The 26,837-nt window shown below is 43.2% G+C and overlaps 2 protein-coding genes across 7 annotated transcripts in view; one reads left to right on the top strand and one right to left on the bottom strand.

Annotated features, from left to right (window-relative positions):
- The window catches only part of GSE1 (Gse1 coiled-coil protein), a 522,272-nt gene extending 516,221 nt beyond the window's left edge, over positions 1 to 6,051 (top strand). For all 5 annotated transcript variants that reach the window (XM_077453275.1, XM_077453292.1, XM_077453284.1 and 2 more), the window contains 3 exons: positions 484 to 771; positions 2,146 to 2,249; positions 4,938 to 6,051. In XM_077453275.1, the coding sequence (XP_077309401.1) occupies positions 484 to 771; positions 2,146 to 2,249; positions 4,938 to 5,072 (527 nt within the window). In that variant the 3' untranslated portion in view covers positions 5,073 to 6,051. The remainder of the gene's footprint in view (positions 1 to 483; positions 772 to 2,145; positions 2,250 to 4,937) is intronic.
- The window catches only part of GINS2 (GINS complex subunit 2), a 33,732-nt gene continuing 12,558 nt past the window's right edge, over positions 5,664 to 26,837 (bottom strand). The window contains exons 4-5 of one of the 2 annotated variants that reach the window (XM_077453338.1): positions 23,900 to 24,026; positions 5,664 to 9,218 (exon numbers count right to left, since the gene is read on the bottom strand). In XM_077453338.1, the coding sequence (XP_077309464.1) occupies positions 9,141 to 9,218; positions 23,900 to 24,026 (205 nt within the window). In that variant the 3' untranslated portion in view covers positions 5,664 to 9,140. Of the gene's footprint in view, positions 9,219 to 20,311; positions 20,941 to 23,899; positions 24,027 to 26,837 lie in introns of those variants that run through there. The other variant, XM_077453330.1, reaches the window with a different exon arrangement.

Here is a 26,837-nt window from a genome sequence, read left to right as displayed (position 1 = left end):
AGACTGCTACAGTGCAACTTTGTAGAAAGTCCGAAGGCGAGTTGCTGCAACAGGGGTTGATCTGAGTCAGACATTAGTGAACACAGCCAAGAACTGAATTGGCATAAAGATTTACATGATTATGGCATCTCAGATCAGGAAGTAGATGGTGATCCTGGGTCACCGCCTGGAGAGAGAAGTAGATGAGGACCTTGTCAGGGGGAGCATTGTGATCTCTGTGAGAAGCCAAACCATTACTGGAAGGCTTACACTGACACATTACAAAGCAAGCATAGACACACATGTGAAGCTAGGTCAACTTTAATAACATTTATTGATCTATTTATATTCGGTAATCAGTTTCAGACCTGAAAATAATATATCTGACCCAGTATAGAGACCTTATGTATACATTTTGACACACAACCTATGGTAGATCTTTGTTTTGGCTTGCCTTCTCTTGTGCTGAAAACAGTCATGTGACCTGTACCCTTCGGCCCACAGGAGCATCCGGCTTGCACAGCGCCGAGCAAAACCACAAACCGGACGCCTCTGTTCACTATAACATTCCCGAGCTGCAGCACTCGAGCAGGGCCCCAGTGCAACAACAGAATGGACAGCCAGGACCTGGACAGATGGGGGCAAGCCTGGGGCAACGGCAGCAAGATGTCACCTCGGGGGAGGAGACGTCGGAAGAAGAAGACGAGGAGGAAGAGGAGGAGGATGAGCCACCAAGACCTAAATGGCAGGGAATTGAGGCAATATTGGAAGCATATCAGGAACATTTAGAAGGTGGGTACATTTATTCGACATTCCATTCTAAAACCATGGCCATTATTGTGGAGTTGGAGTCCCTTGGCACTAGAAAAACCTCTATTCTTCTAGGAAGGGTTTTGGGGGATGTCTGTTGCAATTTGTGTCCATTTGTGAGGTCAGCTACTGATGATGGGTGAGAAGACCTGGCTCACAATTGGTGGTCCAGCTCATCCCAAATGTGAGTCCATAGAGCTGAGGTCAGGGCTCTGTGGGACACTTTAGTGCTGTCAAACCATGTCTTTATGGAGCTGGCTTTGTACATAGGGGCTTAGTCATGCTGGAACAGAAAAGGGTCCTCACCAAACTGTTATACAAGGTTGGAAGAGCACAGTGGTCTACAATGTCTTTGTATGATGTCGTTTTAACAGTCCCCCCTCACTGGAGACACATGAACCCATCGTTTGGAGGAGGGGGGGGGTCACATCGTTTTGCCCATATAGTGTATATAAATGTAATCTTCATAATGTATATTGGTTGGGTTCTGTTATTGTTCGGGAGTAGCCTAAGTATAGGCTGGTTGGGATTTGGGATAATGAGTGAGGTTAAATCAGCATTTCTCAACCACTGTTGGGGGGTCCCTTGACCGATGAGCAACTTCTGCCTCTCAGAAAAGTTCCTACTGACACCATTGATCTTTTTGCTACCTGTAAGGGTGGGGGGGGGGTCTTCTTTCCAGTGACGTGTACAGAGCTTTTTTTCCGCCAGCCCCCACTCTAATGTATCACGAGTTGTAGATAAATTCTCTTTTTTGAGCAGGGGTTCCCTCAAACCGGAAAGTTATTTCAAGGATTCCTCTGGGTTGAAAAGGTTGAGAATGGCTTAGTTAAGTGGTTGGATTCAATTAAAAGCCTAACTCAAGGCAATTTGTGATTAATGAGGGGAGAAGAAGTTATTAAAACATGGCACTTCCTGTCCCCGTGACACCAGGCCAAAAAATAAGGGCAATAGTTATCGCCAGGACAGAAAGACACAGATGGTATTGAAAAGTGACCTTTCTAACCCTTATCCTCACTCTACTAAAAATAGACACCGGAGAGTTTTCCTAATAAAGGCTCTAACCCTTCCCTGTTCCACCCAAAACTAGAAAATTTGTCTGGAGTTGGGCTCTAAGAGTTTAGGGTTGGTTTGAGTTGAAGGATTAGGTTCAGTGGTTATTTGAAGTTTTAATGTGATTCTGAAAGCAAAAATTTTCCAACTAATTTTATCATGCGATTTTCTTCAGCATAATTGCCGCTCGCCGGCCTCTCATCACACGTTGAACACGCCGCAGGTTTTAGTACACCTTTTAAGAGACTAAAGCCGCTTCCTTCATGTAATATTGATTATGCTTTTCTCCCATCTTGTTTGCAGATCAAAACATTGAACGCCACGTTCTGGAGACACAGTGCAAGCGGCTAGACGCTCAGCACTATAACCTGAGTCTGACTGCAGAACAGTTGTCACATCGCATGGCGGTAAGTGATCATCACAGGATAGAAAGCCTATAGTGCTTTTATTTTACCAGTTTCTAACGTAGGTAATGTAATAGAGTAATATCAATTGAAATATTCTTTAAAAATAGCAAAATTAAATTTGGTTTAAAATTTGTAGTATGCAGACTCCAGCAGCGCTACTGGTTATTTTTATTTTTCTTGAGGAATAGGTAAAGCACTTTATTTTTGACCCCCCTACACTTAAAATAGAACTCCAGGTAAAATCTAATCTTGAAAATGCTCCCTCCTAACACCTATGCTGACTAACCTGTGTAAGAACAATTTACATACTTGCCTATTTTCAGACTGCTCTGTGCTGCTATTTCTGCAAATATCTCCTAAAACTTTTAGATTTGGGAGATATTTCTTGCACCTGTAGGTGCAAGAAATATCTCCCAAACCTATAAGCCATAAGCTTTCCTGTAGGTTAAAGTGGTTGTAATCAACTTACAACCACTTTAAACGCTCTCTACTATCCTATGCAGCTGCCACTAGCTGACGGGGATCACATAATTGGACCGGAGCAGCCTGTAGGCAAGTATACAGATCTTTATTATACAGGTTAGTCATAATAGGTCTTGGGAAGGAAGCATTTTAAGGATTACTTTTTTTTTTTTTTTTTGTCTGAAATTGTATTTATAAGCTCTGCAGTGCCCAATGCTGGCACATAAAATGACTTGACCAGTTGGATGCCAATGATCTTCTAGTTCAATATACAACAGAAATGTGAAAAAACTACAAATACAGAACAGGGCACCATGGCCTATAAGACGTTCTATAAAAACAATCCTCTTATTAATGTTGGTGACTAACACCAACATGACCTCAAATTAAAGCAGTATGGTGCATAATAGGACTTGCGAGAGAATGACATATAAATGAGAGACCAATCAATTTTATTTAGTATTGCAGGATAGCCGTGGACCATATCAATTTACAAAGCATTTGATATACATAATATGTAACAATAGGTACTATATAGCTATCTATCCTAGAGACCCGGTTCTCCAAAGAGTCTATTCATAACTAGAATGGGGGGTGCAAGTGTAGGATCATTTAGCCAGTCGCACCAGATTTTCTCAAATTTGAAAAAAAACTACCTCTACAGCACCAGTAGTTACAGTGTGAAACATGTTGGCAAGTGATTCCATCTGTTGCTGTATGGTTTTTAACCAATAAAGTAATTATTGTTGGAATGGATCCAGATAAATTTTTTTTCTATACACCTCTACAGCAGGTGTCTCCAAGCATTCTAAACAAAAGACCAGTTTACCCCGATCCTTCAGGCTTTAGGGGGTGCAGACTGTGGCCATTGGGAGTAGAAACTGTCCTGGTGTCAGTGGGAATAAACAATGCCCTATCTTTCTTTGGTGTCATTGGAGTAATTGTGCCCCATCATTTGTAAAATTGTGCACCAATGTTGGTGTCATTGGGAGAAATTCTGCTCCTTCATTGATGTCGGTGGGGAGAATTATGCCCCACTGTAGGTATCGGTGGTTGAAAATCGTGTGCCAAGGGCCAGATGAAAGCAAGCTAGGGGCTTCAGTTTGGAGATCACTGCTCTGGGGGTATGGGTAAAGCTTTCTAGGTGTAGGATAGAGTTCACTTTATCTATCCAAAGACTTGTGGTAGGGGGTTGGGCAGATGGCCAGTGTTGTGTGCTACATTTCCAGGGTAGGGGCAGAGTTGTTGCTACCACCAACCCAAGATGAGGGTCCTCAAAGCACGTTCAACAATCCCTAGATGGGCATCTTTGAATCAAGAGTACAGTGAAGTTGAAATGTAGTCAGACCAGTTATTTTCTTTTTTTGGTTTGTTTTTTGCAATCTCCATCTCCAGAACATCACCTGTAAATTAGCCATTTTAACACTTGCTGATGGTGCTGAAAGTTGGCCTGTGCAACCCATAAGCCAAGCACCACCCGCCACTCCACTGTAGCCCTTCCCACATACGCATAAAAGGAGGTTCCGGAGTGCAGCATTGTATTATTGGATGACAGTGCGTGAAGAAATGCCTATTACTTGAAATATAGGAGAGCATGTGATCGTGTCCTTACCTGTCATGTGTGGCAAGTCTAGGAAGGAGTGCACTTCAAGTTCAGTCGCTAGAAACTTTATTGCTCTGGATGAACAAGCAGAGTCCCCACTGATGCGTTTCACTCAAGGCAAGCCTGGCTTTGTGAGTAAAACGTGCTAGTAGAGGAAATCCCGGGCATGCACCCTGCTTGTTTCTCCAGAAAAATACAGTTGCCAGCATCTGAATTTTCTGGCGCGCAGTCCAGATTTTTTTCCCTTGCAAGACTCCTGGGGAATAGGAAGCGCCTCTTCCAGTATTTAGCAGCTGGGTTTTAAGGAGGGTCCCCTGACCTAGGGCTTGGAGCCGCACCGTTTGCATTTTTCCCTTGGCTGTTGGGCCAGAGCTGCCACATGGGTGCGTGGAGAGAGTCCTCAGCCCTGTGTAAGCCTCTACTGGGATGACCTGGTGCATACGTGGTCAGGTGAAAAAAAAAAACAGGGATGCTTGCAATGCTTCTGAGATGGTGTGCAGGTGAGGCTTTTATTTAAAAAAAATTTGGTAGTAGTTTTTATTTTTTTTATTTTTTGCTGTGCTAGTCTGAATAAAAGTAACTTTTATTCTATTTTTTTTATTCCCCCCCCATCCCCTGTACAGGAGCTGATGAGCCAGAAACAGAGAGTCGCCTCCGAGAGGGACAGGCTACAAGCTGAACTCGAACACTTTAGGAAGTGCCTTGTTTTGCCCTCCTCGTTGTGGTCTAGGGGTTACTTTAAAGGCCACCCCAGGTGACACCTTCTCCCTTGCACTAGACCTGGACGTACAGTATAGAAATGATCTATTTTATTATCTTGATATTTAATATTTTTCACTGGGAGGACTGAAATGGGGGGAAATAAAAGAAAAAAAAAAATCACCACACTTTTTGTTTTACTTCTGCATCACCATGGGAAAAAAATGTACAAAAAAAAAGAAAAAAAAAAATCTATATATGAATGTGCCATGCATGACTCAAAGGATTCTGGGAGTTTGGCAAAGAAAAAAAAAAAAAGCAAACCTCACTTATGATAAAGCTGTGGGCAATCCCTTCACCTCTCAACTCCGCTGTCAGCACCTGCACCCGCCTCATCCCACCCCAGGATTTCCCTATCCATAGACTGGCTGCATTTGACACTACAAGCGAGCTACCAAGTTTTCTGCTCCTGCGGACTGTAATCATTTGTGGGTGCCTTCCTTCCCCACCCCCGACTTATCATTACCATTGTGCTATTGTATGAGGCTGCCATGAGCAGGATTTATTTATCACTTGTTAATTGCTGACCAATTATGGTCCACCAAAATGTTTATTATATATATATTTTTCCTTGCCAGGAGATGGACTACTTTTTTTTTTTTTGTTTTGTTTTACTCAAATGATACATTTTAATGAAATTTTGAAGTTATGGACTTTATCATACATAGAAGAAGAAAAAAAAAAAAAGAAAAAATTATCCTTGCAAAGCTTTGCAGCAGGAATGCACTTACACCTGGATGTCCGATTGGCTTCAAGGTACCTTCTTACATTCTGGTCTGCTGGATGGTTTGAGGGATCACTGCAAAGAAAGCTGCTACAAATCTCCCTCGTCCTCGCAAAAGTAACGCCATCGGGCAGCAAAAAGCGTAACGATTGGGTGCTTTCACCTCTCCCTATTTACTGTATATAATAAAATAAGGGTTTTTTGTATGTTTTTATTACGTTAATTATTGTTATAAAGGAAAGAAAAGCCTGCCATTCAATGCTTCATGTTTTTTTTTTTTTTTTTTTTTTTTTTTTTCTTTAAGCCAGGCGGGGTAAATAACAAAAGCCCCTTTTAACTTGCTATATTGAGTGTTTGTGTGATCTGCTGCTGGTCAGGACTATATTCCATCAAGGTTGTTTGTTTTTTTTTATTTTTATTTGAGAGCGAAAATTAAAAGTTTAAAAAGATGAGTTTGCCTGTCGCTGAGTATTGTTGGGGCAGATCATTTTTACTTTTTCTCCTTCATCTCATCTGGATTTGGGGAATCGGATACACTCCTTGAGCTTTCTAGTGAATATTTTTGCTAAACATGACTGCAAGGTGTGCAAAGGGGTTGTGGACATCTATCACTCCTATATGAGCTTTTCACACACTCCGATCAGCCATAAATTATGACCGCTCACCATAACCTGTTGAGACATGGACTCCATTAGACCTCTGAAAGTATGCTGTGATATCTGGCACCAAGCCATCAGTAGTATGTCATTTTAATATAAACAAAAAAATTGCGGGATGCCAAAATAACAAATATACATACTTGCTACAAGCCGGCAGCATCGCTCTGAGCTGCAGCCGTGCTTTTTGAGACTGAGCCAGCTGCAAAGTCAGGCATTTGGGTGGATCCTGACATTATCGTCAGGATCCCTGCATATTTATTATATGGGCGGAGGGTTAAGGGACTTTAAGTGAAATGTGACCTGGTAAGGTCATCTATTTCCATCCCTTGGGACTTAATATGAAACACTGACCTGGTAAGGTCAAGTATTTCCATCCATGTAGTAGTCAAAAAAGGGGGGAGAGCAACAGGGGCGGGACTTTAAATGAAGTGCGAAATTTATGATAGAATAGTGTAAATTGGCGAACAATTGAGAAATTTTAATAAGTTCATAAAAATATAACATAAACATGATTAAATCATTTACAATGGATAAGAGATAAACATGATTAAATCATTTACAATGGATAAGAGATACTAGCAATACATGATAATAATAAATTCCTAAAGAATATAATATGTACACAAATTAAATCCGTTGTAGTTGATGCGAAGCATTAACAATACGTCGTAGCAGCATATAAGTAAAATATGAACGTAACAAAATTCCACAGTTCACCAAATAGAGTTGGTATAAAACCATAAAGCAACAAATAGTGCCTGCATAACGGGTAGCCTCAATATTCTATGAACAGTATTTGGACAGAGCAGCTGTAAAAAGTTGAATGCGATTAGGAAAAACACGACTTCAATAGCTCTACGCGTTTCGTGGCTGATCGCCACTCATCAGGAGCAAGCGTGTACGGTAGCTACAATGAAAAAAAAGGATATCAGTATAGTATAATAATAGTAACAAGCATGGCATAACGGTGGGGTAATAGGCCAAACCCCACATAAAGTACATGCTTACAAATTATGATTCCCTTGGTGGTGACTGTCAGTCGGGCTCCACCAGCCAAGTCGGGGATACTTTCCCCCGGGAGCTGAGATGGGCAGAGCCGCGAGGGCTACCCACAGGGCGCCAACCAAGGCAGATAAACACCCACGAGGTAAACCTGTGTGGGAAGAACCCGGACAAGATAGTGATTAGTAGTGATAGAAGAGATGGAGCCAGGACAAAGAGGGCCCTGGATGAAAGTGTGATTGTGAAACAGAACAGATCAGAACTAAAGCCTAAGGTTAAAATGAAAGGGGAAGGAAAAGAAAACAGCCTTGAGAATAGGTGTAATTGTGAAATAAACCAAGTCAGACCTAATGCCTCTAACTAAGATAAAAAGAAGGGGGGGGGGGGGAAGAAAAAAGGGGGGGGGGAGAATGTGATCCGTAAGAAAATAGGTAAGGGAGGAACGGGTGATGGTAGAGAAGTTGCCCAGTGCAAGAAGTGAGACAATACCAGAGTTGGAAACAGTGCCGCTTCTCAGACAGGTATGACATCCGTTGGCATGGGAGTCTCGGGAGTGAATGCCGCCAAGGTCGCGCCCCTTATAGGCGCCGCCGCGGGAGCCACCCACCAACGTCACGCCACGCACTCAGGGGAGGGGCGGAAGGCACCGCCGCACGAGCAAAGGTACGCCCGGCCTGCCGATACCAATGCCCCGCCCACATGACGTGCGGGTGTGGAAATCACATGAGGGCACACGCTAGCGTCCAAAAGGACGCGCATGTCCAGCATGGACTGCGTGACGCTGATGCGCAGTGGCAGCCCATCCACCCCCAACAGCAAAGGAAAGGAGGGGGAGGAGGAGCCCCAAGGCGCATCACAGCTCCCGGATAGAAAGGAACCAACACGGCAGCAGTGTTTGACGGACCAATCAGAACACAAACAAGAGATCTAGGTGATGATCAAACACTAAGTTTGGTAAAAGATAATTACTGATTAGGATGGTAATAACATAAAAACAATAGCATTATATTAAGCTCAAAAAGAACAAATAAGGGGCAATATAATGCAGGACATCTGGCAAGATTGCGAGATTAAAACCAAAATTACGCACAACCATCCCTATTCAGAGTTATTATATGGGCGGAGGGTTAAGGGACTTTAAGTGAAATGTGACCTGGTAAGGTCATCTATTTCCATCCCTTGGGACTTAATATGAAACACTGACCTGGTAAGGTCAAGTATTTCCATCCATGTAGTAGTCAAAAAAGGGGGGAGAGCAACAGGGGCGGGACTTTAAATGAAGTGCGAAATTTATGATAGAATAGTGTAAATTGGCGAACAATTGAGAAATTTTAATAAGTTCATAAAAATATAACATAAACATGATTAAATCATTTACAATGGATAAGAGATAAACATGATTAAATCATTTACAATGGATAAGAGATACTAGCAATACATGATAATAATAAATTCATAAAGAATATAATATGTACACAAATTAAATCCGTTGTAGTTGATGCGAAGCATTAACAATACGTCGTAGCAGCATATAAGTAAAATATGAACGTAACAAAATTCCACAGTTCACCAAATAGAGTTGGTATAAAACCATAAAGCAACAAATAGTGCCTGCATAACGGGTAGCCTCAATATTCTATGAACAGTATTTGGACAGAGCAGCTGTAAAAAGTTGAATGCGATTAGGAAAAACACGACTTCAATAGCTCTACGCGTTTCGTGGCTGATCGCCACTCATCAGGAGCAAGCGTGTACGGTAGCTACAATGAAAAAAAAGGATATCAGTATAGTATAATAATAGTAACAAGCATGGCATAACGGTGGGGTAATAGGCCAAACCCCACATAAAGTACATGCTTACAAATTATGATTCCCTTGGTGGTGACTGTCAGTCGGGCTCCACCAGCCAAGTCGGGGATACTTTCCCCCGGGAGCTGAGATGGGCAGAGCCGCGAGGGCTACCCACAGGGCGCCAACCAAGGCAGATAAACACCCACGAGGTAAACCTGTGTGGGAAGAACCCGGACAAGATAGTGATTAGTAGTGATAGAAGAGATGGAGCCAGGACAAAGAGGGCCCTGGATGAAAGTGTGATTGTGAAACAGAACAGATCAGAACTAAAGCCTAAGGTTAAAATGAAAGGGGAAGGAAAAGAAAACAGCCTTGAGAATAGGTGTAATTGTGAAATAAACCAAGTCAGACCTAATGCCTCTAACTAAGATAAAAAGAAGGGGGGGGGAAAGAAAAAAGGGGGGGGGGGGAGAATGTGATCCGTAAGAAAATAGGTAAGGGAGGAACGGGTGATGGTAGAGAAGTTGCCCAGTGCAAGAAGTGAGACAATACCAGAGTTGGAAACAGTGCCGCTTCTCAGACAGGTATGACATCCGTTGGCATGGGAGTCTCGGGAGTGAATGCCGCCAAGGTCGCGCCCCTTATAGGCGCCGCCGCGGGAGCCACCCACCAACGTCACGCCACGCACTCAGGGGAGGGGCGGAAGGCACCGCCGCACGAGCAAAGGTACGCCCGGCCTGCCGATACCAATGCCCCGCCCACATAAATTATGACCGCTCACCATAACCTGTTGAGACATGGACTCCATTAGACCTCTGAAAGTATGCTGTGATATCTGGCACCAAGCCATCAGTAGTATGTCATTTTAATATAAACAAAAAAATTGCGGGATGCCAAAATAACAAATATACATACTTGCTACAAGCCGGCAGCATCGCTCTGAGCTGCAGCCGTGCTTTTTGAGACTGAGCCAGCTGCAAAGTCAGGCATTTGGGTGGATCCTGACATTATCGTCAGGATCCCTGCATAGCCTGGGCCGACATCAGCAGACTTTAACCCCCACATCAGCTGAATCTGGGTCACAGAAGTGCAGAACTAAGTGCACTCCTTTTGACTCACAGAAGAAATGTAGCTAAACTTCTCCATCTAGTCCTGTAACTTGCAAGGTGAGGCACCCATGACTTGGACTTAATGTTTCCAGTACATCCCACAGCTGCTTGATTAGATTGAGATCTGGAGAATTTGGAGGCCAAATCTCCACCTTGAACTCATTGTTGTGTTCCTCAAACCATGCTTGAATTCATCAGACCCAGCCATCTTCTTCCTTGGTCCAGTTCTGATGCTCACGTGCCCACTGTAGATGCTTTTGGCTGTGGCAGAATAAGCACCCCCCATACACAAATGGCAAAGCTCTGTGTTCTGACACCTTTCTAGCTCTTGGATCAGACTGCATGGGCCAGCCTTTGCTTCCCAAATGCATCAATGACCCTTAATCCCAAAAGGTCTGGCGCTAAATCTCTAATCCCATATGAGTCAATTGTACATGGAATTCACAGCTGCTGTAGAAAGTCACTTGGAGTGGTAAACCATAATTAAAGGAAACCAAAAACCACAGAACATGTGGCCACTCCATGTACCATAAATGTCTAGTAATATTAGTGTGGATATTTATGGTACAGAGTGGCCATGTTGTGTGTTTTGTTTTTTGTTCTCATCAATGAACCTTGGCTACCCATAACCGATGCTAGATTTCCTTCCTTGCACCACTTTGGGTAGGTCCTGACCACTGCAGAGCAGGAACATCCCACAAGAGTTGCTGTTTTGGTGTTGCTCCAAGTTGTGTACCCATTATGGCTCAACTCCTTGTGTGTGCGCCTATTGTGTTTTTTTGTTTTTGTGTTTTTCTGCTTTTAACACCAACTTCAGGAACAACATGTTCACTTGCTGCCAAATACACCCCACCAACCTTTAGATGCCGTTGTACCAAGATAATCAACGTTATTCACTTCACCTGTCAGTGGTCATATGGTTATGGCTGATCGGGATGTGCGTTTTCTATATACGCTATTGGGGTTATTTACAAAAGGCAAATCCACTTTGCACTGCAAGTGCAGTCACTCTAAATCTAAGGGGTAGGTCTGAAATGAGTGGAAGCTTTGCTGATTTTATCATCCAATCATATGCAAGCTAAAATTCTGTTTATTTTCCTTGTGTGCCCCCCTCAGATCTATAGCGACTTTACTTTCAAGTGCACTTGCAGTGCAAAGTGGATTTTCCTTTTAGTAAATAACTCCCTATATTACCAAAAGTATTGGGATGCCTGCCCTTACATGCACAGCCCTGCTTCTAGATTTTTATGAATAAGGTAAGGCAGTGTGGGAAGCTGGGAGTGCTGTGATGTTATGGAAGGGACAGGAGTCTAATATTGAGAGAGGACTGTGATGGGGAGAGGGAGGACACTGATGCAAGGCCTTCTTCACACTCGTGCAGAGATCTATGGTTTTACTGCACTAGCAAAACACAGCAACAGTGCCCCTGAGTGCTGTGTATTGCAAAATGCATACTGTTTGTATGCACCACAACTGACCCATGGTGCATAAAGAAATGTAAATGTAATCTTTACATTTCAATAAAGTTGAGAGAGAGGGGGGAAAAAAAAAAAGACAAAGTTTGATGGGTGTGGGCCCTAAGTGGAGGGGATGTGATCTGAGTCATGGCACCAATTTTACTCTCGGACCTTCCCTGGAAGAAAATTATTCTGTCCAAACCCCTGTGAATTTTAATTCAGTACCCCCTGGTCTATGGGAACGTTTGACCAAAGTGCATTTGTGAGGTCAGGCATTGATGTTGGACAAGTAGGCCTGGCTCGCAGTTTCAGCTCTAATTCATCTCCAAGGTGTTCTGTCGGTTGAGGTGCGGGAAATAATAAAGGCACAACTTATTTTACCTGATCCGGAGTGCGGCTATCCAGAGTTTTTTCGGTTCCTCCATGAGGTGCGGGCCACTCGAGTTCCTCCACCCTAATCTCATTAATCCATGTCTTTATGGACCTTGCTTTGTGCACTGGTCCAAATCATTTGGTGGAGGGGGGATTATGGTGTGGGGTTGTTTTTCAGGGGTTGGGCTTGGCCCCTTAGCTCCAGTGAAGGGAACGCTTAAAGTGGAAGTAAACCCATTGATTTAAACAGTTAAAAAAAGCATGCCGGGAATGCTAACTGCACATTGGCTGTGCTCTCAGCCAAGCTATCAAACCATCCAATGGCTGGTGTCATAATGAATCACATGTGCAGCACCATAGCAGTTGAAGATTAAACGGGGGCAAAGATGGCAGCTTCCTTGGCTGAAAACGATAGGGGTGTTTACTTCCACTTTAAGGCCTCAGCATACCAAGACATTTTGGACAATTTTGTGCTCTAAACTTTGTGGGAACCGTTTGGGGATGGCCCCTTCCTGTTCCAACATGACTGCGCACCAGTGCACAAAGCATGGTCCTTAGAGACATGGATGAGTGAGTTTGGGATGGAGGAACTTGACTGGCCCCCACAGAGTCCTGACCTCTACCCTATAGAACACCTTTTGGGCTGAATTGGAGTTGAGACTGCGAGCCAGGCCTTCTCATCAGTGCCTGACCTCACAAATGTGTTTCTGGAAGAATGGTCAAACATTCCCATAGACACCCTCCTAAACCTTGTGGACGGCCTTCCCAGAAGAGTTCAGCTGTTATAGCTGCAAAGGGAAGGCCAACTCAATATTGAACCCTACGGACTAAGACTGGGATGCCATTAACGTTGGAAAGAAATACTGCGCTAAATAATTATAAAAAACAAATCCAAATACCTAAAAGCTGCGATTAATACGATGTGATACACACCTATAAATCAAGAATTTTAACCGTGCTCTCACATATAGTAAAATCTTAATACAAAAAATTAACACCCAAAAATTATTTAAAAAAAACATATAAGCAAAAATACTGTGTGTACACCATAAATAATCAATCTAGTGACAAAATATACAATATAAACAAATAAGTGAATAAAAATATACTAAATAATTTTAAATTCATGCAATAAGTGCACAAAATTTGTATGAACAATCAGATACTATAAACAAAGTGCTCAGAAAAATGTGTATAAACAGTTCCTCATAAAGATGTAATCATGAGCATAACAGTCCAATAAATGGAAATGTTTCTTCCAAAGAAATCCTGTGCAGGTGCAATAAAAAAGGTTTCCTTCACCAACACCGTGCTGATAAGTAGTAAGAATGCGCGCTTACCAAATCTCAAATCAGATGGGCATTTGTTATCAGAAATCTCAAGGGGTCATCACACCGGAGCACCAACTCGTTTTTCACACGGTTGAACCATTCATAAAAGGCAAGTAGAAACTCCCATAGCGTAAATCCCGTAAGTCTTGATGTTGCTTAACACAAATCACGTGACATTTGGGCGTTCGCTTTGCCGGCCGGCTTTTTTTAACACTGATTTGACCTTTTATGTTTGTGAGTATGTTTTTTTTTTTTTTATAATTGAATAAAATAATTTGTTTACGGATTTACGCTATGGGAGTTTCTACTTGAGATTTCTGATAACAAATGCCTATCTGATTTGAGATTTGGTAAGCGCGCATTCTTACTACTTATCAGCATGGTGTTGGTGAAGGAAACCTTTTTTTATTGCACCTGCACAGGATTTCTTTGGAAGAAACATTTCCGTTTATTGGACTGTTATGCTCATGATTACATCTTTATGAGGAACTGTTTATACACATTTTTCTGAGCACTTTGTTTATAGTATCTGTGATTGTTCATACAAATTTTGTGCACTTTATTATTGCATGAATTTAAAATTATTTAGTATATTTTTATTTATTCACTTATTTGTTTATATTGTATATTTTGTCACTAGATTGTGATTTATGGTGTGTACACAGTATTTTTGCTTATGTTTTTTTTATAATTTTTGGGTGTTCATTTTTTGTATTAAGATTTACTATATGTGAGAGCGCGGTTAAAATTCTTGATTTATATGCTATTAACGTTAGTGTGTGTGTGTGTGTGTAAAGACAGGAGTCCCAATACTTTTTACAACATAGTGTATGTGTGTATACACACACACAATTTAATTATTTTATAATCCTGTCATACAGGGGATTTTAGAAGTGCTTTAGGGGTTGAGGCAGAGGCCCATGCATCCTGTGCCTGACACAACGTGCTGGCAGCCTGTTAGTCAAGGGAGATGCAGCAATATATGGATTTGCCTGCATCTGTGAATTTGTCGGGGCAAGGCCCTAAATGCTGACAATGTTTGAATTTGGGACCATGCACTTATCCCTACACATTTGTCAAGCACAGGTGAGTTTCTACAGTCCCTATTGACTAACAGGGTGCTTGCATGATGTATGGGCCTTTGCACCCATGTAACTGAGCTCAAAACATAATTTCTATACACCTACTTTTTGAAGAAAAAAAAAAAAAAAAAACCTCCTCTGCAATTGTGCAAGTTTTTAATTTTGCAGTGCATGCTGGAAAAAGTGACCGCTTCAGCCTTGTTATTGGGTGACTAACTCTCCACCCAGAGTCTGCACAGAGGTGGCATCCCCACCAATATCATTTGGGTTACAGTACTTGAGTTTTACCTGTGGTAGAAAGCGAGAGGGCTAAAGAGATTGAAGGTATATATTATTTTTAAAGAGAGATTCCACCATTTGCAAAAAATTTAAATAAATGCACCTGAAGGGATTTTAAGAAAAAAAAATAAAGAATTTCTGCTACCAATGCAGGCTGTGATTAGTTTCATGTTCTACTCTAAATATTAGTGTAAGCTTCAACGTGGTCCTAAAAGGTGGACTTGGCTTTTTGCTACACCAATGAAACTGATAAGGTCCCTTATTGCACCCGAGTGTTTACAGAATGCGGAATCCATTCTGCTGAAGTCTTCTCAATATGTAGAGTTATACTGGAGTGGTATTGGAACACTTTTTCTGAGAAAACATAAAAAAAACAAATCGGAAACAGTCCCAGTTTGGATTCATTAGAAGCAACATGGAGTAATAAACACCATCAGCCCTGACTGTCAAATGCTGTGTACCTTAATGGAGGAGTGCCCCTTTAAATTGGACTGTTAGTCGGTGAACTGATGTCATTCCAAACAATGCTACTTCGCCTCTACACTGAGTAAAAGACGGTGGGGGCGCTGCGTTTTTCATTTTTATGCAAATGAAGGCCAGACACACCCTCGTCCTACTCCGTGCGATTGGCTGCAGGCGCAGAGCCGATTTGCATGGCTCAGAATAGCGGCAGAGGCGCGTCCGCAATCAGCCCGCTGTTACAAATGGGCCATTAAGTAAAATTATAGTTGCGTGTGATCTCCATCCGGAGAGAGATCTGCATCGAATTTCATGAATAACTCATGAGCATACAAATCTTTTTTTAACATATGAAGAGGAGCGCGAGCTCAACCCTCTGCTGTGGCTCCCGCCGCAGGCAATGCGCTTTCCTCTTCCATCATGGAGGCTGAATAAGAACTCTTCCACAAAAAAATATCTTCAGCTGGAAACAGGTGGCAATGTTAATATAAATTATTTTATTTTTTTCCATATACAGGTTTAAATCATATCTTACAAATAAACATTGAAACCATGTGTAGAACTAAGCCAGACTCCTCCTGTATCTGTTAGGAGAGAGGGGGTGGGGTGAGGGGACATGGCCCTCCTCCGGCCTTGCCCATAATCTGATCCCACCTGCTCTTAACCTTTGTGCACACAGAGTGGAGCTGGGTTGTTTTTCTGCAAATACTGTTTAGTACCATATTGGAAAGGGGGAATGGTGGGACAAAGTCGTTTGGCACCCACGGCATGTAGGCTCTTTGGCCTTTTTAAGTTGCAGGTTCTGCCCACCTGGCAGCTGCCTCTTCTTCTTACTCCCTGTACTCAATATTAAGTATTCTGGTAAGTGGCTGTCACTTGCATAGTAGGTGAGGTAAAAAAAAATAAGACAAGTCCAACCTATGTGTGTGATTATATGTCAGTATTACATTGTATATCCCTGTATGTTGCAGTCGTTCAGGTGCTTATCTAATCGTTTCTTGAAACGAATCGATGCCCCCCGCTGAGACCACCACCTGTGGAAGGGCATTCCACATCCTTGCCGCTCTTACAGTAAAGAACCCTCTACGTAGTTTAAGGTTAAAGGGATTGTAAAGTTATTTTTATTTATTTATTTATTTATTTTTTTGAAATAACAAGTGTGTTATACTTTCCTCCACTGTGCAGCTCATTTTTGCACAGAGTGGCCCCGAACCTGCTCTTCTGGGGTCCCTCAGCGGCTGTCTCTGCTTCCTCCCGCAAGTACTTCTCACGTTTATGTGAGCGCCCTCGCATGGTGAGAAGCACCTGCGGGCGCGCTCCTGTGATACAGCGAGCGGCTATAGCCGCCGGCTGTATCACACAGCACCGCATCATTTGATGCGATTGACAGCTTTCAATCCATCCACTCCAACCAATCAGCGGCCAGGCTGAGTGGCAAAGAGGACATCGGGGGCAAGCGCGGGACTTTCGAGGGGTCAGGTAAGTAAAACGGGGGGACTGGGGGTGCCGGCACTGTGAGATGTTTTTTCACTTTAATGCATAGAATGCATTAAAAGGTGAAAAATATTTTACCTTTACAACCCCTTTAAACCTCTTTTCTTCTAATTTTAAGAAGTGACCACAAGTCTTGTTAAACTCCCTTCCGCAAAAAAGTTTTATTGCTATTGTGGGGTCACCAGTATGGCAACTAGTTGGTTAATTTATTAAGGGGATGTAAAGGTTCAAGATTGTTTTCCCTTGCATGCATGAAGGTGAAAAACCTCCTGCACGCAGCAGCTCCCCCAACCCATCCTAAAGCTGGATATACAATTTTTGTTGTTCAATTTCCTTTAGATTAAACTCAATATAGTGCAAGAGCCAACCTGACTGCATAAAATTAGAATGTTAGGTTTGACCTCATATATAAATTTTGGGAAATCTGTACAAGAAAATTGTATCCTATGTAGCCAGCTCAAGACTTAGGCTGGCCATACACTGAGCAAATTTCTTGGCTGCAGGAAAGAAATATGCTTGATTCGTCCATCAACACAGCCACAGTGCTGTTGTGGGAATCCCTCCTGCTGGGCCATTGTCTTCTCCCGGTGGGGGAGGACACGGGAAGCCATCCCACCAAGAGCAGACCGATTATCACTATCAGCTATAAGAGTCGCTACTGATAATTGCAGGCGAAACCTAGCATGCTGGTTGTACCGAGTTGATCGATCAACTTGGTACATTCATCCTGCCTATACACTGTTTGAATCTTAGCCGGAGCCTGCTAAACCTGTCAAGATTCAAACCATGTATGGCCTGCCTTACTGGAGACCCATCTCAATCCAGTGATGTGCACGGGCCTCTCCCTCAGTGGTAGCCATTTGCTCCCGTAACTGTAAATCACAGCCAATGAGGAGAGAGCAGGGGCAGGGCTGAGTCACACACTGTATGTGAATCAACAGGTGGAGCTGCGGCTTAGGAGCCCCTAGAGCAAGCTTCTTCCTCTGGGGGCACTAGGCAGGAGCGCCGCTGGGGAACCTGAGATAAAAGGGTCAGGGCTGCACTGTACAAAACCAATGCACAGAGCAGACAAGTTTAACTTTTTTTTTTTTTTTTAAATAAAAACTAAACCTTTAACCACTAGCCGACATCATTCTACCTGCACAAATTGCTGTAGTGGTATGTGGGCTTGCGCCAGCGGGAGCTTGCCGGTGCCGACTCGATGTCCGCCATCGCAATCGCCTATTACAGAGGCAGAACAGGAAACTGCCTTTGTAAACAAGCCGATTCCCCGCTCTGACAGGGGAACAATGATCAGGAACAGTGATCTCCGTCATCTCCCTGGTAGGCTCATCCCTCCTACAGTTAGAACACACAGAGGGAACACATTTAACCCCTTGATCGCGCCCCACTGTTAAACACTTCCCTGCAAGTGAAATTTGCACAGTAATCACTGGCTATTGATAGCACTGATCGCTGTCTAAATGTCAATGGCCCCCACAAAAGTGTCAATAGTGTCCGATCTGTATGTCACAGTCCCGCTAAAAATCGCAGATCTCTGTGATTACTTGTAAAAATGAAAAATGCCATAAATCTATCCCCTATTTTTTTTAGAAGCTATAACTTTTGCGCAAACCAATCAATATATACCCATTAAGATTATTATTATTTTTTTTACAAGCAAATATGTAGAAGAATGCATATCGGCCTAAACTGATGAATAAATGTTTTTTTTATACTTTTTTTGGATATGTATTATAGAAAAAAGTAAAAAAATTGTCGCTCTATAGCGCACAAAATAAAAATCGCAGGAGGTGATCAAATACCACCAAAAGAAAGCTCTATCTGTGGGGGGGGATGTCAATTTTGTTTGAGTACATCATCGCACGACTGCGCAATTGTCGGTTAAAGCGACACAGTGCCGTATCGCAAAAAGTGGCATGGTGATTAAGGGGGAAAATCCTTCTGGGGCTGAAGTGGTTAATGTCACTTTAAAAAAAAAAAAGTGAATATCACTAAAACTGTAGTCCAAAAACAGTCAGGTGCCCAGTACATCTATGAATGGCTGTGATTGGAGCCATCACTGGACAGCGCAGAGCACAGACATGTACAGAGCCAAATCAGAGTGGCTCTATATCTTGTGATCGCTGTGAACCAATCATGCATTTTAAGAGCCAAAGCACTCTCAATTCCTCGGGGCTTACTAAAGGATAAAACTTGATGGACCGAGTGGAAAAATTCCACTTATATCTTCATTAGGAACAAAATTGGACTCTCTCCCCCTCTATCCACTCCAACCCCAACTTTTTGGTGTGTCCTGATGAAGGGGGAATGGCCTGGCCAACCCTTTGGGTGTGTCCTGATGAATGGGGGAATGGGCTGGTCACCCCACCAAAAGAGTGTTGTCTTTTTCTATCACAAAAGAAAATTAAAGTGTTTCAGGGCCATCCAAATGATTTTACTTGAATGGGCTTCTTGTGGAGCAAAGTTATTGCTGAGCACCATTCAGCCCCATACACACTATCAGTTTTTCCTTCAGATTTACCAAAATATAATATGAGGTCAAACCTTAGGAGTTTCAATTTGTATGAAATCAGGCAGGCCCTTGCACTGCATGGTTTTGGTAAACCTGAAGGAAAAAAAAAATCAGCAGAAAATCTGATAGTGTGTATGGGGCTTTCAAGTTTTATGCATTGGTGCCCACTATGTTGAAGGGAACATGGTCAATGACCACACTGATCAACACAAGGACCAAAAATTACTGAGCGGTAAAAGGGATCCACCGAGTACGTTTAAAGCGGTTCTCCACCCTAAAGTGGAAGTTCCGCTCATGTGATCCCTCCCCCCCTCCGGTGCCACAATCGGCACCTTTCAGGGGGGAGGGGGGGGGGTGCAGTTACCTGGATAATCCAGGTATCTCCGCCCACTTCCGGGACAGACCTTCGCAGATGCGCGCCCCCCCCCCCCCCCCCCCCCCGTTGTGTTCTGGGAAACACACTGTTCCCAGGACACAGCGGGGACCAGCAGACTCGCGCATGCGCAGTAGGGAACCGGGCAGTGAAGTCGTAACGCTTCACTTCCCGATTCCCTGACAGAGGATGGCGGGCGGGGGCAGCAGAGAGAAGAGCGATCGCTCGTCATCTGCCGCCGACATCGCTGGACCCTGGGACAGGTCAGTGTCCATTTATTAAAAGTCAGCAGCTGCAATATTTGTAGCTGCTGGCTTTTAATATTTTTTTTAAAGGTGCAGAACCGCTTTAAGTTTTCTCCTTTGGTGAGCCCTGATGAAGAGGGATTGGTCTGGCCCCCAAAACATGTTTGCTGTCTTTTTATATGACTAATTAACATGATCTTGGAGACTTTCATCCTTTTTGGCCTAGAGCTCCTTTTGGTTTGTACTGTAGTCCAGCAGATGACTTAACATGACCCTTTACTGCAGCATATTACTAACCAGTAGCTGCCTTTTAACATTCCAGTCTTTCACAGAAGAGGCAAGAAGATAACTGTAAATAGACCTTTTATTAAACTTTTGTGAAAAAGACAAGGAAGTTTCATTTTCCTTTGAATCTCAGCACCAGGGACATCACTTGCCGACATCTCTCAGGCTCCGGTACACAGTACAGCTTTGGGTAAAGATATAAATCTGGGTCCTGAGGCTCCTCTCGGAATGAACGCATGTCGCAGGCACCGAAGTAATTGAGTTCCGCTGACTTCACTGATGCCTTATAGGCTTAATAATGCAGCATTGCCATGGTGCCTGTATCCAGATCTATTTACAAGGAACTCCTCCTAAACTGGCCCGCGGAGCTAATAATTTACTGTGATCGTTCTCACCTGGAGCTGCGACAGCAATAAAAATCCAGAGTCGTTCAGGACGGTGAAGGAGATCTTTTGTGCTTGCAGTCTGTTGGCACAGATGAACTTGCTCCTCACCAGCACGCAGCTAATTAAAGATGGCCCCCCCCACCCTCGCCAATTTAATTGTGTTGACACGGTGGGCGAGTCAGTATTCCTGAGACTGTCCATCCTCCGGGGTCTGCAGGCTGGTCCGTAGTTTGTACATGTGGTTTAGGGATTCGGTGAAAAAAGTGGAGATTGTGTTAATCTCCATCAGCGTCAAATTGTCCAGCTGGCAAAGAAGGGAGAGAGAGAGAAGCGTCACAGTTGGGAGCGCACAAGCAGGTGGATCAGAGGAGGCCAAGCTGGCCGGGAAATTGCTGAGCCAAGTTGGACGCGGGGACAGAGGACAACAGTTGTAGCTACAAAACCAGGAATAAAAAGAACAGCTTCCGTTCTGCAAATGTGTGCAAAGACGCACTGGCTCTTGGCGTGGACATATTTCCACGCACATGGTATTTTCCAGTCCTCTGCTTTTCACAATGGCTCATACTGTTGTATATGGCAAAGCTAAACTCCACACAGGCAGTTAAACACACACACACACACACACACACAAAATACATATGTGGGAGAAGTTTTTACCCGCCAAAGAAATGGTCATCTAGTTATCCAGATCTGGGAGGGGACCTGACCGGATTTTTTTTTCTGCTGCAATCCAGCAACAATTACAAGTCAAGTCCCTCCCCAACATACCTGTACAAATGACCACATCAGCCACCCAGTGACAGTGACGCCATTATACACAAAAGACAACTGTAATGAGATAAACATTTCATTATAAAGTAATATTAAAAAAATGGTGTAGCTCTAATGAGAACTGTGCGATCGTCCAATATGAGCTTTCAGTGTATTCAAGAAAAAAAAAAAAAAAAAAAAAAAAAAAAAAAAAAAACCTGAAGGAGCTGCAGTTTTTGAGTGGATTTTGCAAGGTGTTTTACTATTACTATGTACTTTTAAGTGAAATTGATGTATAAACTATTCAATACACTGAAAGCTCATGTTGGACTATCACATAGTTCTCATTAAAATTTGTAAAAAACCTTGTAAAATCCACTCAAAAACAGCAGCGCCTTTGTTTTTTTTTATCCCCCATACTTGCTGAGGAGCGGTTATTGAAAAAGTACCCAGGCTTGCTTAATCTACCTAAGGGTAATAGGCAGTGTGTTTGGGTGTTGGTGGCGGTGTCCTTACAAGTAGATATTGAAAGAGGTAATACTATGGACTTTTAAGTGAAGTTGATGTATAAACTATTCAATACACTGAAAGCTCATATTGGACTATCACACAGTTCTCATTAGCGCTACACCATTTTTTATATTATTTATCGTGCTTTCTTCACATATTGTGTCAGCTGCTTTTACATGATTTTTTTTTTTTTTCCTGGATTTAATTTTATATGATCCCAGTGCAACAAAATGGTTCCTTTTATATTTCATTATAAAGCTCATGACTGCCGGGAGACCAAGGGTTCAAAATACACAAGAAATAGTAATATATACAGAAGACAAAGTCAATAGTGAAAAGGTAGACATAGAATGTGAACCTTGACAAAAAGGGGTTATGCCCTATAATTATCCAGAGCTCCGATTGTTCAAAGTTTTGCCACTGCCTTGGTCTTCAGTATGCATTACCACTAGTGTTTGGCGAGCAGTTCGGGCTGAGCAAAAGTTCGACCCAAGCATGTTCTCCCATTCGGTAAATCCATACCAGACCCTTATCCGAGCATGCAGCCTGGCAGGCCAGGAAAGGGGGGATAAGCGAACACCCCCCCCACCCTGAACCATGCCAGGCCACATGACCTCAACATGGAGTGAGTCTTATCTGAATCTGGAAGACCCCTTTAACAAGGGGGCCCCCCCAGATACCAGCCCCCCCTCTGTGTGAATGAGTATGGGTTACATGGTATCTCTACCCATTCACCAAAAAAAAAAAAAAGTGTAAAAGTGAATAGAGACAGTACAAGTACACTAATTAGCTGCAGGGCCAGGTCATCAAATAGGAGGGGGATGAGTAATTCCGCAGCTCATTGGAGAATAAAGAGAGTACGTTTGAAATTCTGCTAGAGAGAAGAATTCAGAGGACAATCCAAGCTCATTTCTAGTTACAAATAAGTGGGGATTTCCTTCCACTTTCTGTTGTGTCCCAAAGTCAGAAAGTGAGAGGAGAGTCTCCCCAGTAGGACACAAATGGCAAATGAATACGTTTTAAAGCGTATGTTCGCCTCTTCAGAAAAACTGAAAAAGGTCATCCCTGAACACCCTACCCCAGACTGCACTGTATATACCTCTGTGGATGATTAGCCAGTCAGTGCCCACGCAACCAATCCATGGATTTGAAACCCCCATTCTTCACCCCTTCTTTCTGCAGGGTTTCCAGGATGGATCACACCTATTCTCTGGGCTGGCCAATGAGAATCATTCTGATTCATCCTGGAAGTGCTGCAGAAAGAGGGAGAAGAATGGGGATCCCAAATCCCTGTGATGGCTGCGTGGAGACTGACAGTTCATCACCAAGTACATTGGGGAACGGGAGGGATGGGCATTACAGTGTTATTTCCTTTTTTTTTTTTCTTCTGAAAAAGTTGAATCCTTTAGTGCTCTAGTGCTGCTTTGGATACATTTTAAAGCTGAACTCCAGGTAGCACTAAAAAATTACCCTTGCAGTGGGCCACCCCTGCACGGCAAGGGTTAAATATCCACGTTTTGAACATCAGTACAATGCAATTTTACTTACCCTGACCCTGGCTGCCCCAGACTCCTTCACCGTGTGCGGCTGGTTTCCTCTGAAGCCTCTTCTCTTCAAATCTGTTGATCACACTGTGTCAACCATGTATGATGGAAAACCTGCTGTCCTGCATTGTAAGCAAGGATGCCAAGGGCACTCCCACAACGTGGTGCATTGGAGGGAAGAGGGGAGCGCCTGCTGGGGTCAAGGGATGTGGCAAGTAAAACTGCCTTATAACAGTTGCCTAGACAAGAATGCACTGAACCCATGCAGTGGGAACCCCATTGAAAGGGTAGTCTTTAGATCTCGCAGAGTTCAGCTTTAAAATAAAATTCTATCCAGTTAGGTGGAATAAAATAAATAAATAAATAAAATAGGAATATATACAGATCACATATCCAGAAGCCTCAGATCTGCTTTAACCGTCTCATTCCCAGCGGTATCACTGTCAAACACATTGGTACCTTAGCGTGAGCTTCTTGTTCCCGCACAAAGCTGTCTGCAGACAGTCGGAGTTTGGCGATTCGCGTGTCCCACGTGTCCTTAACGAGCGTCCTGATCTCATCAGCTTTTGGGATGTTGTCTGAGGCGCTGCGAACAACACAGTGTTTAAAAAAAAAAAAAAAAAAAAAAAAAAAAAAAAAACACACACACACCTCTCCAGGGTATTTTCAGACAGTACACTTGTTTTAATTGATGTTCACCCAAGAATAAATTTAGTGAAAGCCTGTCAGTTTTTTACCCGCTTGCCGTTTCATATGTTCAGAGGCTTTTCATGTACAAGTCGGTAGGCGACAACTCTCACTGCTGAGTCAGACAGCACAGTCGCCACCCCCATTGAACTGCTGCAATAAATAAATTGCATATAAATTATAGGTAGAGCCAACTAAAACTGGCTTATATTAGGCGACATCCCGATCTACAGATTTCTATTGAGCTAAGAGCAGTAAGCCCCGGTTCACACTAGTGTGGCTTTGAAATCGCGCTACTTCAGTGCGATTTCAAAGCCGCAGATCAGTGTAATTTGTACCTCCGATTTCTTTGTGGCTTGCGACTTTGTTTAACAGAAGTGTATACAAGTTGCAATGAAATTGGAAAGAAGTAGTGCAGGAAACTTTTTCAAAATCGCAGCAATTTGAAGGGTTTCATTGCCAGCAATGGGGGGGCGACTTGTGATTCGATTTGGAACTGACAAATTGCATGACAAGTCGCGCCAGTGCGAACGAGGGCTGAAGCACATATAAAAGGATATATTACCAACCCTCAAACCTTTCAACTTGCCTGCTCGCATTTGGCGAGTGGAAATTAGATTAGGGAGAGTGTGGGGCTGCCCCGGAAGGAGGGGCGAGCTAGGCAAGGTTGAATGGGAGCCAGCGATTGGCCAGGAAACTGGGGAAGAGGAAGAGGAAAGCTGGTCAGATCACACAGAGCGGAGATCCCCCGCTGTTACACATCTTGGATTTGAATTGCCCGGTGGCCGTTGTCAAAGTCCCGCCTCCTATGATAGACAGCACACTAGTCCAATGCCGGGAAATTGGACCAGTGTGCTGTCTATCATAGGTGCCGGTCCAGGAGGCAGGACTGTGACAGCGGCCGCCGGGCGATTCAAATACAAGCTGTGTCAGAGCAGGAGATTCCCGCTCTGTGTGATCCGGCCGGCTTTCATTCCTGTGATCCCCCATGCACTGGTGAGGCTGCACTGAGGTTTGAAATTTTGAGCCCCGTTATTATAAATTGCCTGAAAATTTCTAAATAAAACCTTTCCATTTTTATTCCATACCGTGAAAGTATTCATACCCCTTGAAATGTTAAACAAAAAACGTAAATATATTTTATGTAATAGACAAACACAAAGTGGCACATAATTGTGAAGTGGAAGGAAAATGATAAATGGTTTTCAAAGTGTTTTACAAATAAATATGAAACGTGTGGGGTGCATTTGTATTCAATACTTTGTAGAACCTCCATTCACTGCAATTACAGCTGCAAGTCTTTTTGGGGATGTCTCTACCAGCTTTGCACATCTAGAGAGGGACATTTCTGCCCATTCTTCTTTGCAAAATATCTCAAGCTCTGTCAGATTGGATGGAGAGAGTCTGTGAACAGCAATTTAAGTCTTGCCACAGATTCTCAATTGGATTTAGGTCTGGACCTTAACTAGGCCATTCTAACACATGAATATGCTTTGATCTAAACCATTCCATTGTAGCTCTGGCTGTATATTTTTTATTTATTTTTATTAAGAGTTTTATAACAGACACACTTATAACAACAGTGCTTACAGTATATAAGAGTCATCAATTGACATAAAAGTATGCATTGCAACACGGCATTTCAACATTCTACAATTGTAAGGGTATGTCACTTGTGGCCCCAACTCAACCGGCATATTATGTTCGATCCCCTGTTTGAACTCACAAGAGAACAAAACACCCCTAAAACCCTGGGGGGGGGGGGGGGAGCAGAGTCCCGTCAGCAGCCCAGCTCCCCTCCTCCATTTAGGCTGTGTCGGGGTCAGCCAACCAAGAGTGCCAGACCTTATCGTATTTCTTTGGACAGCCCTGGTGTAAGTAGGTATCTTTGTATAGAGGAAGACTGTTGTTCACCAGGCGTTTCCATTGCACCATGGAAGGGGGTTCTGACTTTTTCTAGTGCATAGCAATATTCCTGCGAGCATAGAAAAGTAATAGACTAATCATTGTGCATTTAGCAGTGGACGGCACCGTGGGCTCAATGAGTCCTAGTATGCAAACCTCCATAGCCAAAGGCACAGCAATCATGGTGACCTTTCCAATTAGATTCAGCACTAACTCCCAGTACTGCTGGACCCTTGGGCATCTCCATAAAATGTGCGAGAAGTCTCTGGCTGTATATTTAGGGTCGTTGTCCTGCTGGAAGGTGAACCTCCCCCCCAGTCTCAAGTCTTTTGCAGACTCTAACAGGTTTTCTTCTAAGATTGTCCAGTATTTGGCTCCATCCATCTTCCCATCAACTCTGACCAGCTTCCCTGTCCCTGCTGAAGAAAAGCATCCCCACAACATGATGCTGCCACCACCATGTTTCACAGTGGGGATAGTGTGTTCAGGGTGATGTGCAGTGTTAGTTTTCCGCCACACATAGTGTTTTGCCTTTAGGCTAAAAAGTTAAATTTTGGTCTCATCTGACCAAAAGCACCTTCTTCCACATGTTTGCTGTGTCCCCCACATGGCTTCTCACAAACTGCAAACTGGACATCTTATGACTTTCTTTCAACAATGACTTTTTTCTTGCCACTCTTCCATAAAGGTCAGATTTCCAGAGAGCACGACTAATAGTTGTCCTGTGGACAGATTCTCCCACCTGAGCTGCCATGCTTCTCTGATGAATGCTCTCCTTGCTCGGCCTGTCAGTTTAGGTGGACAG

Source organism: Lithobates pipiens, unplaced genomic scaffold (genome assembly GCF_037356315.1).
Source record: "Lithobates pipiens isolate NorthernLeopardFrog02 unplaced genomic scaffold, aLitPip1_a1.2 Scaffold_10, whole genome shotgun sequence".
Lineage (NCBI taxonomy): Eukaryota > Metazoa > Chordata > Amphibia > Anura > Ranidae > Lithobates > Lithobates pipiens.
Note: the sequence above shows the minus strand (reverse complement) of the source record. Positions and strands in the feature narration are given on the sequence as shown.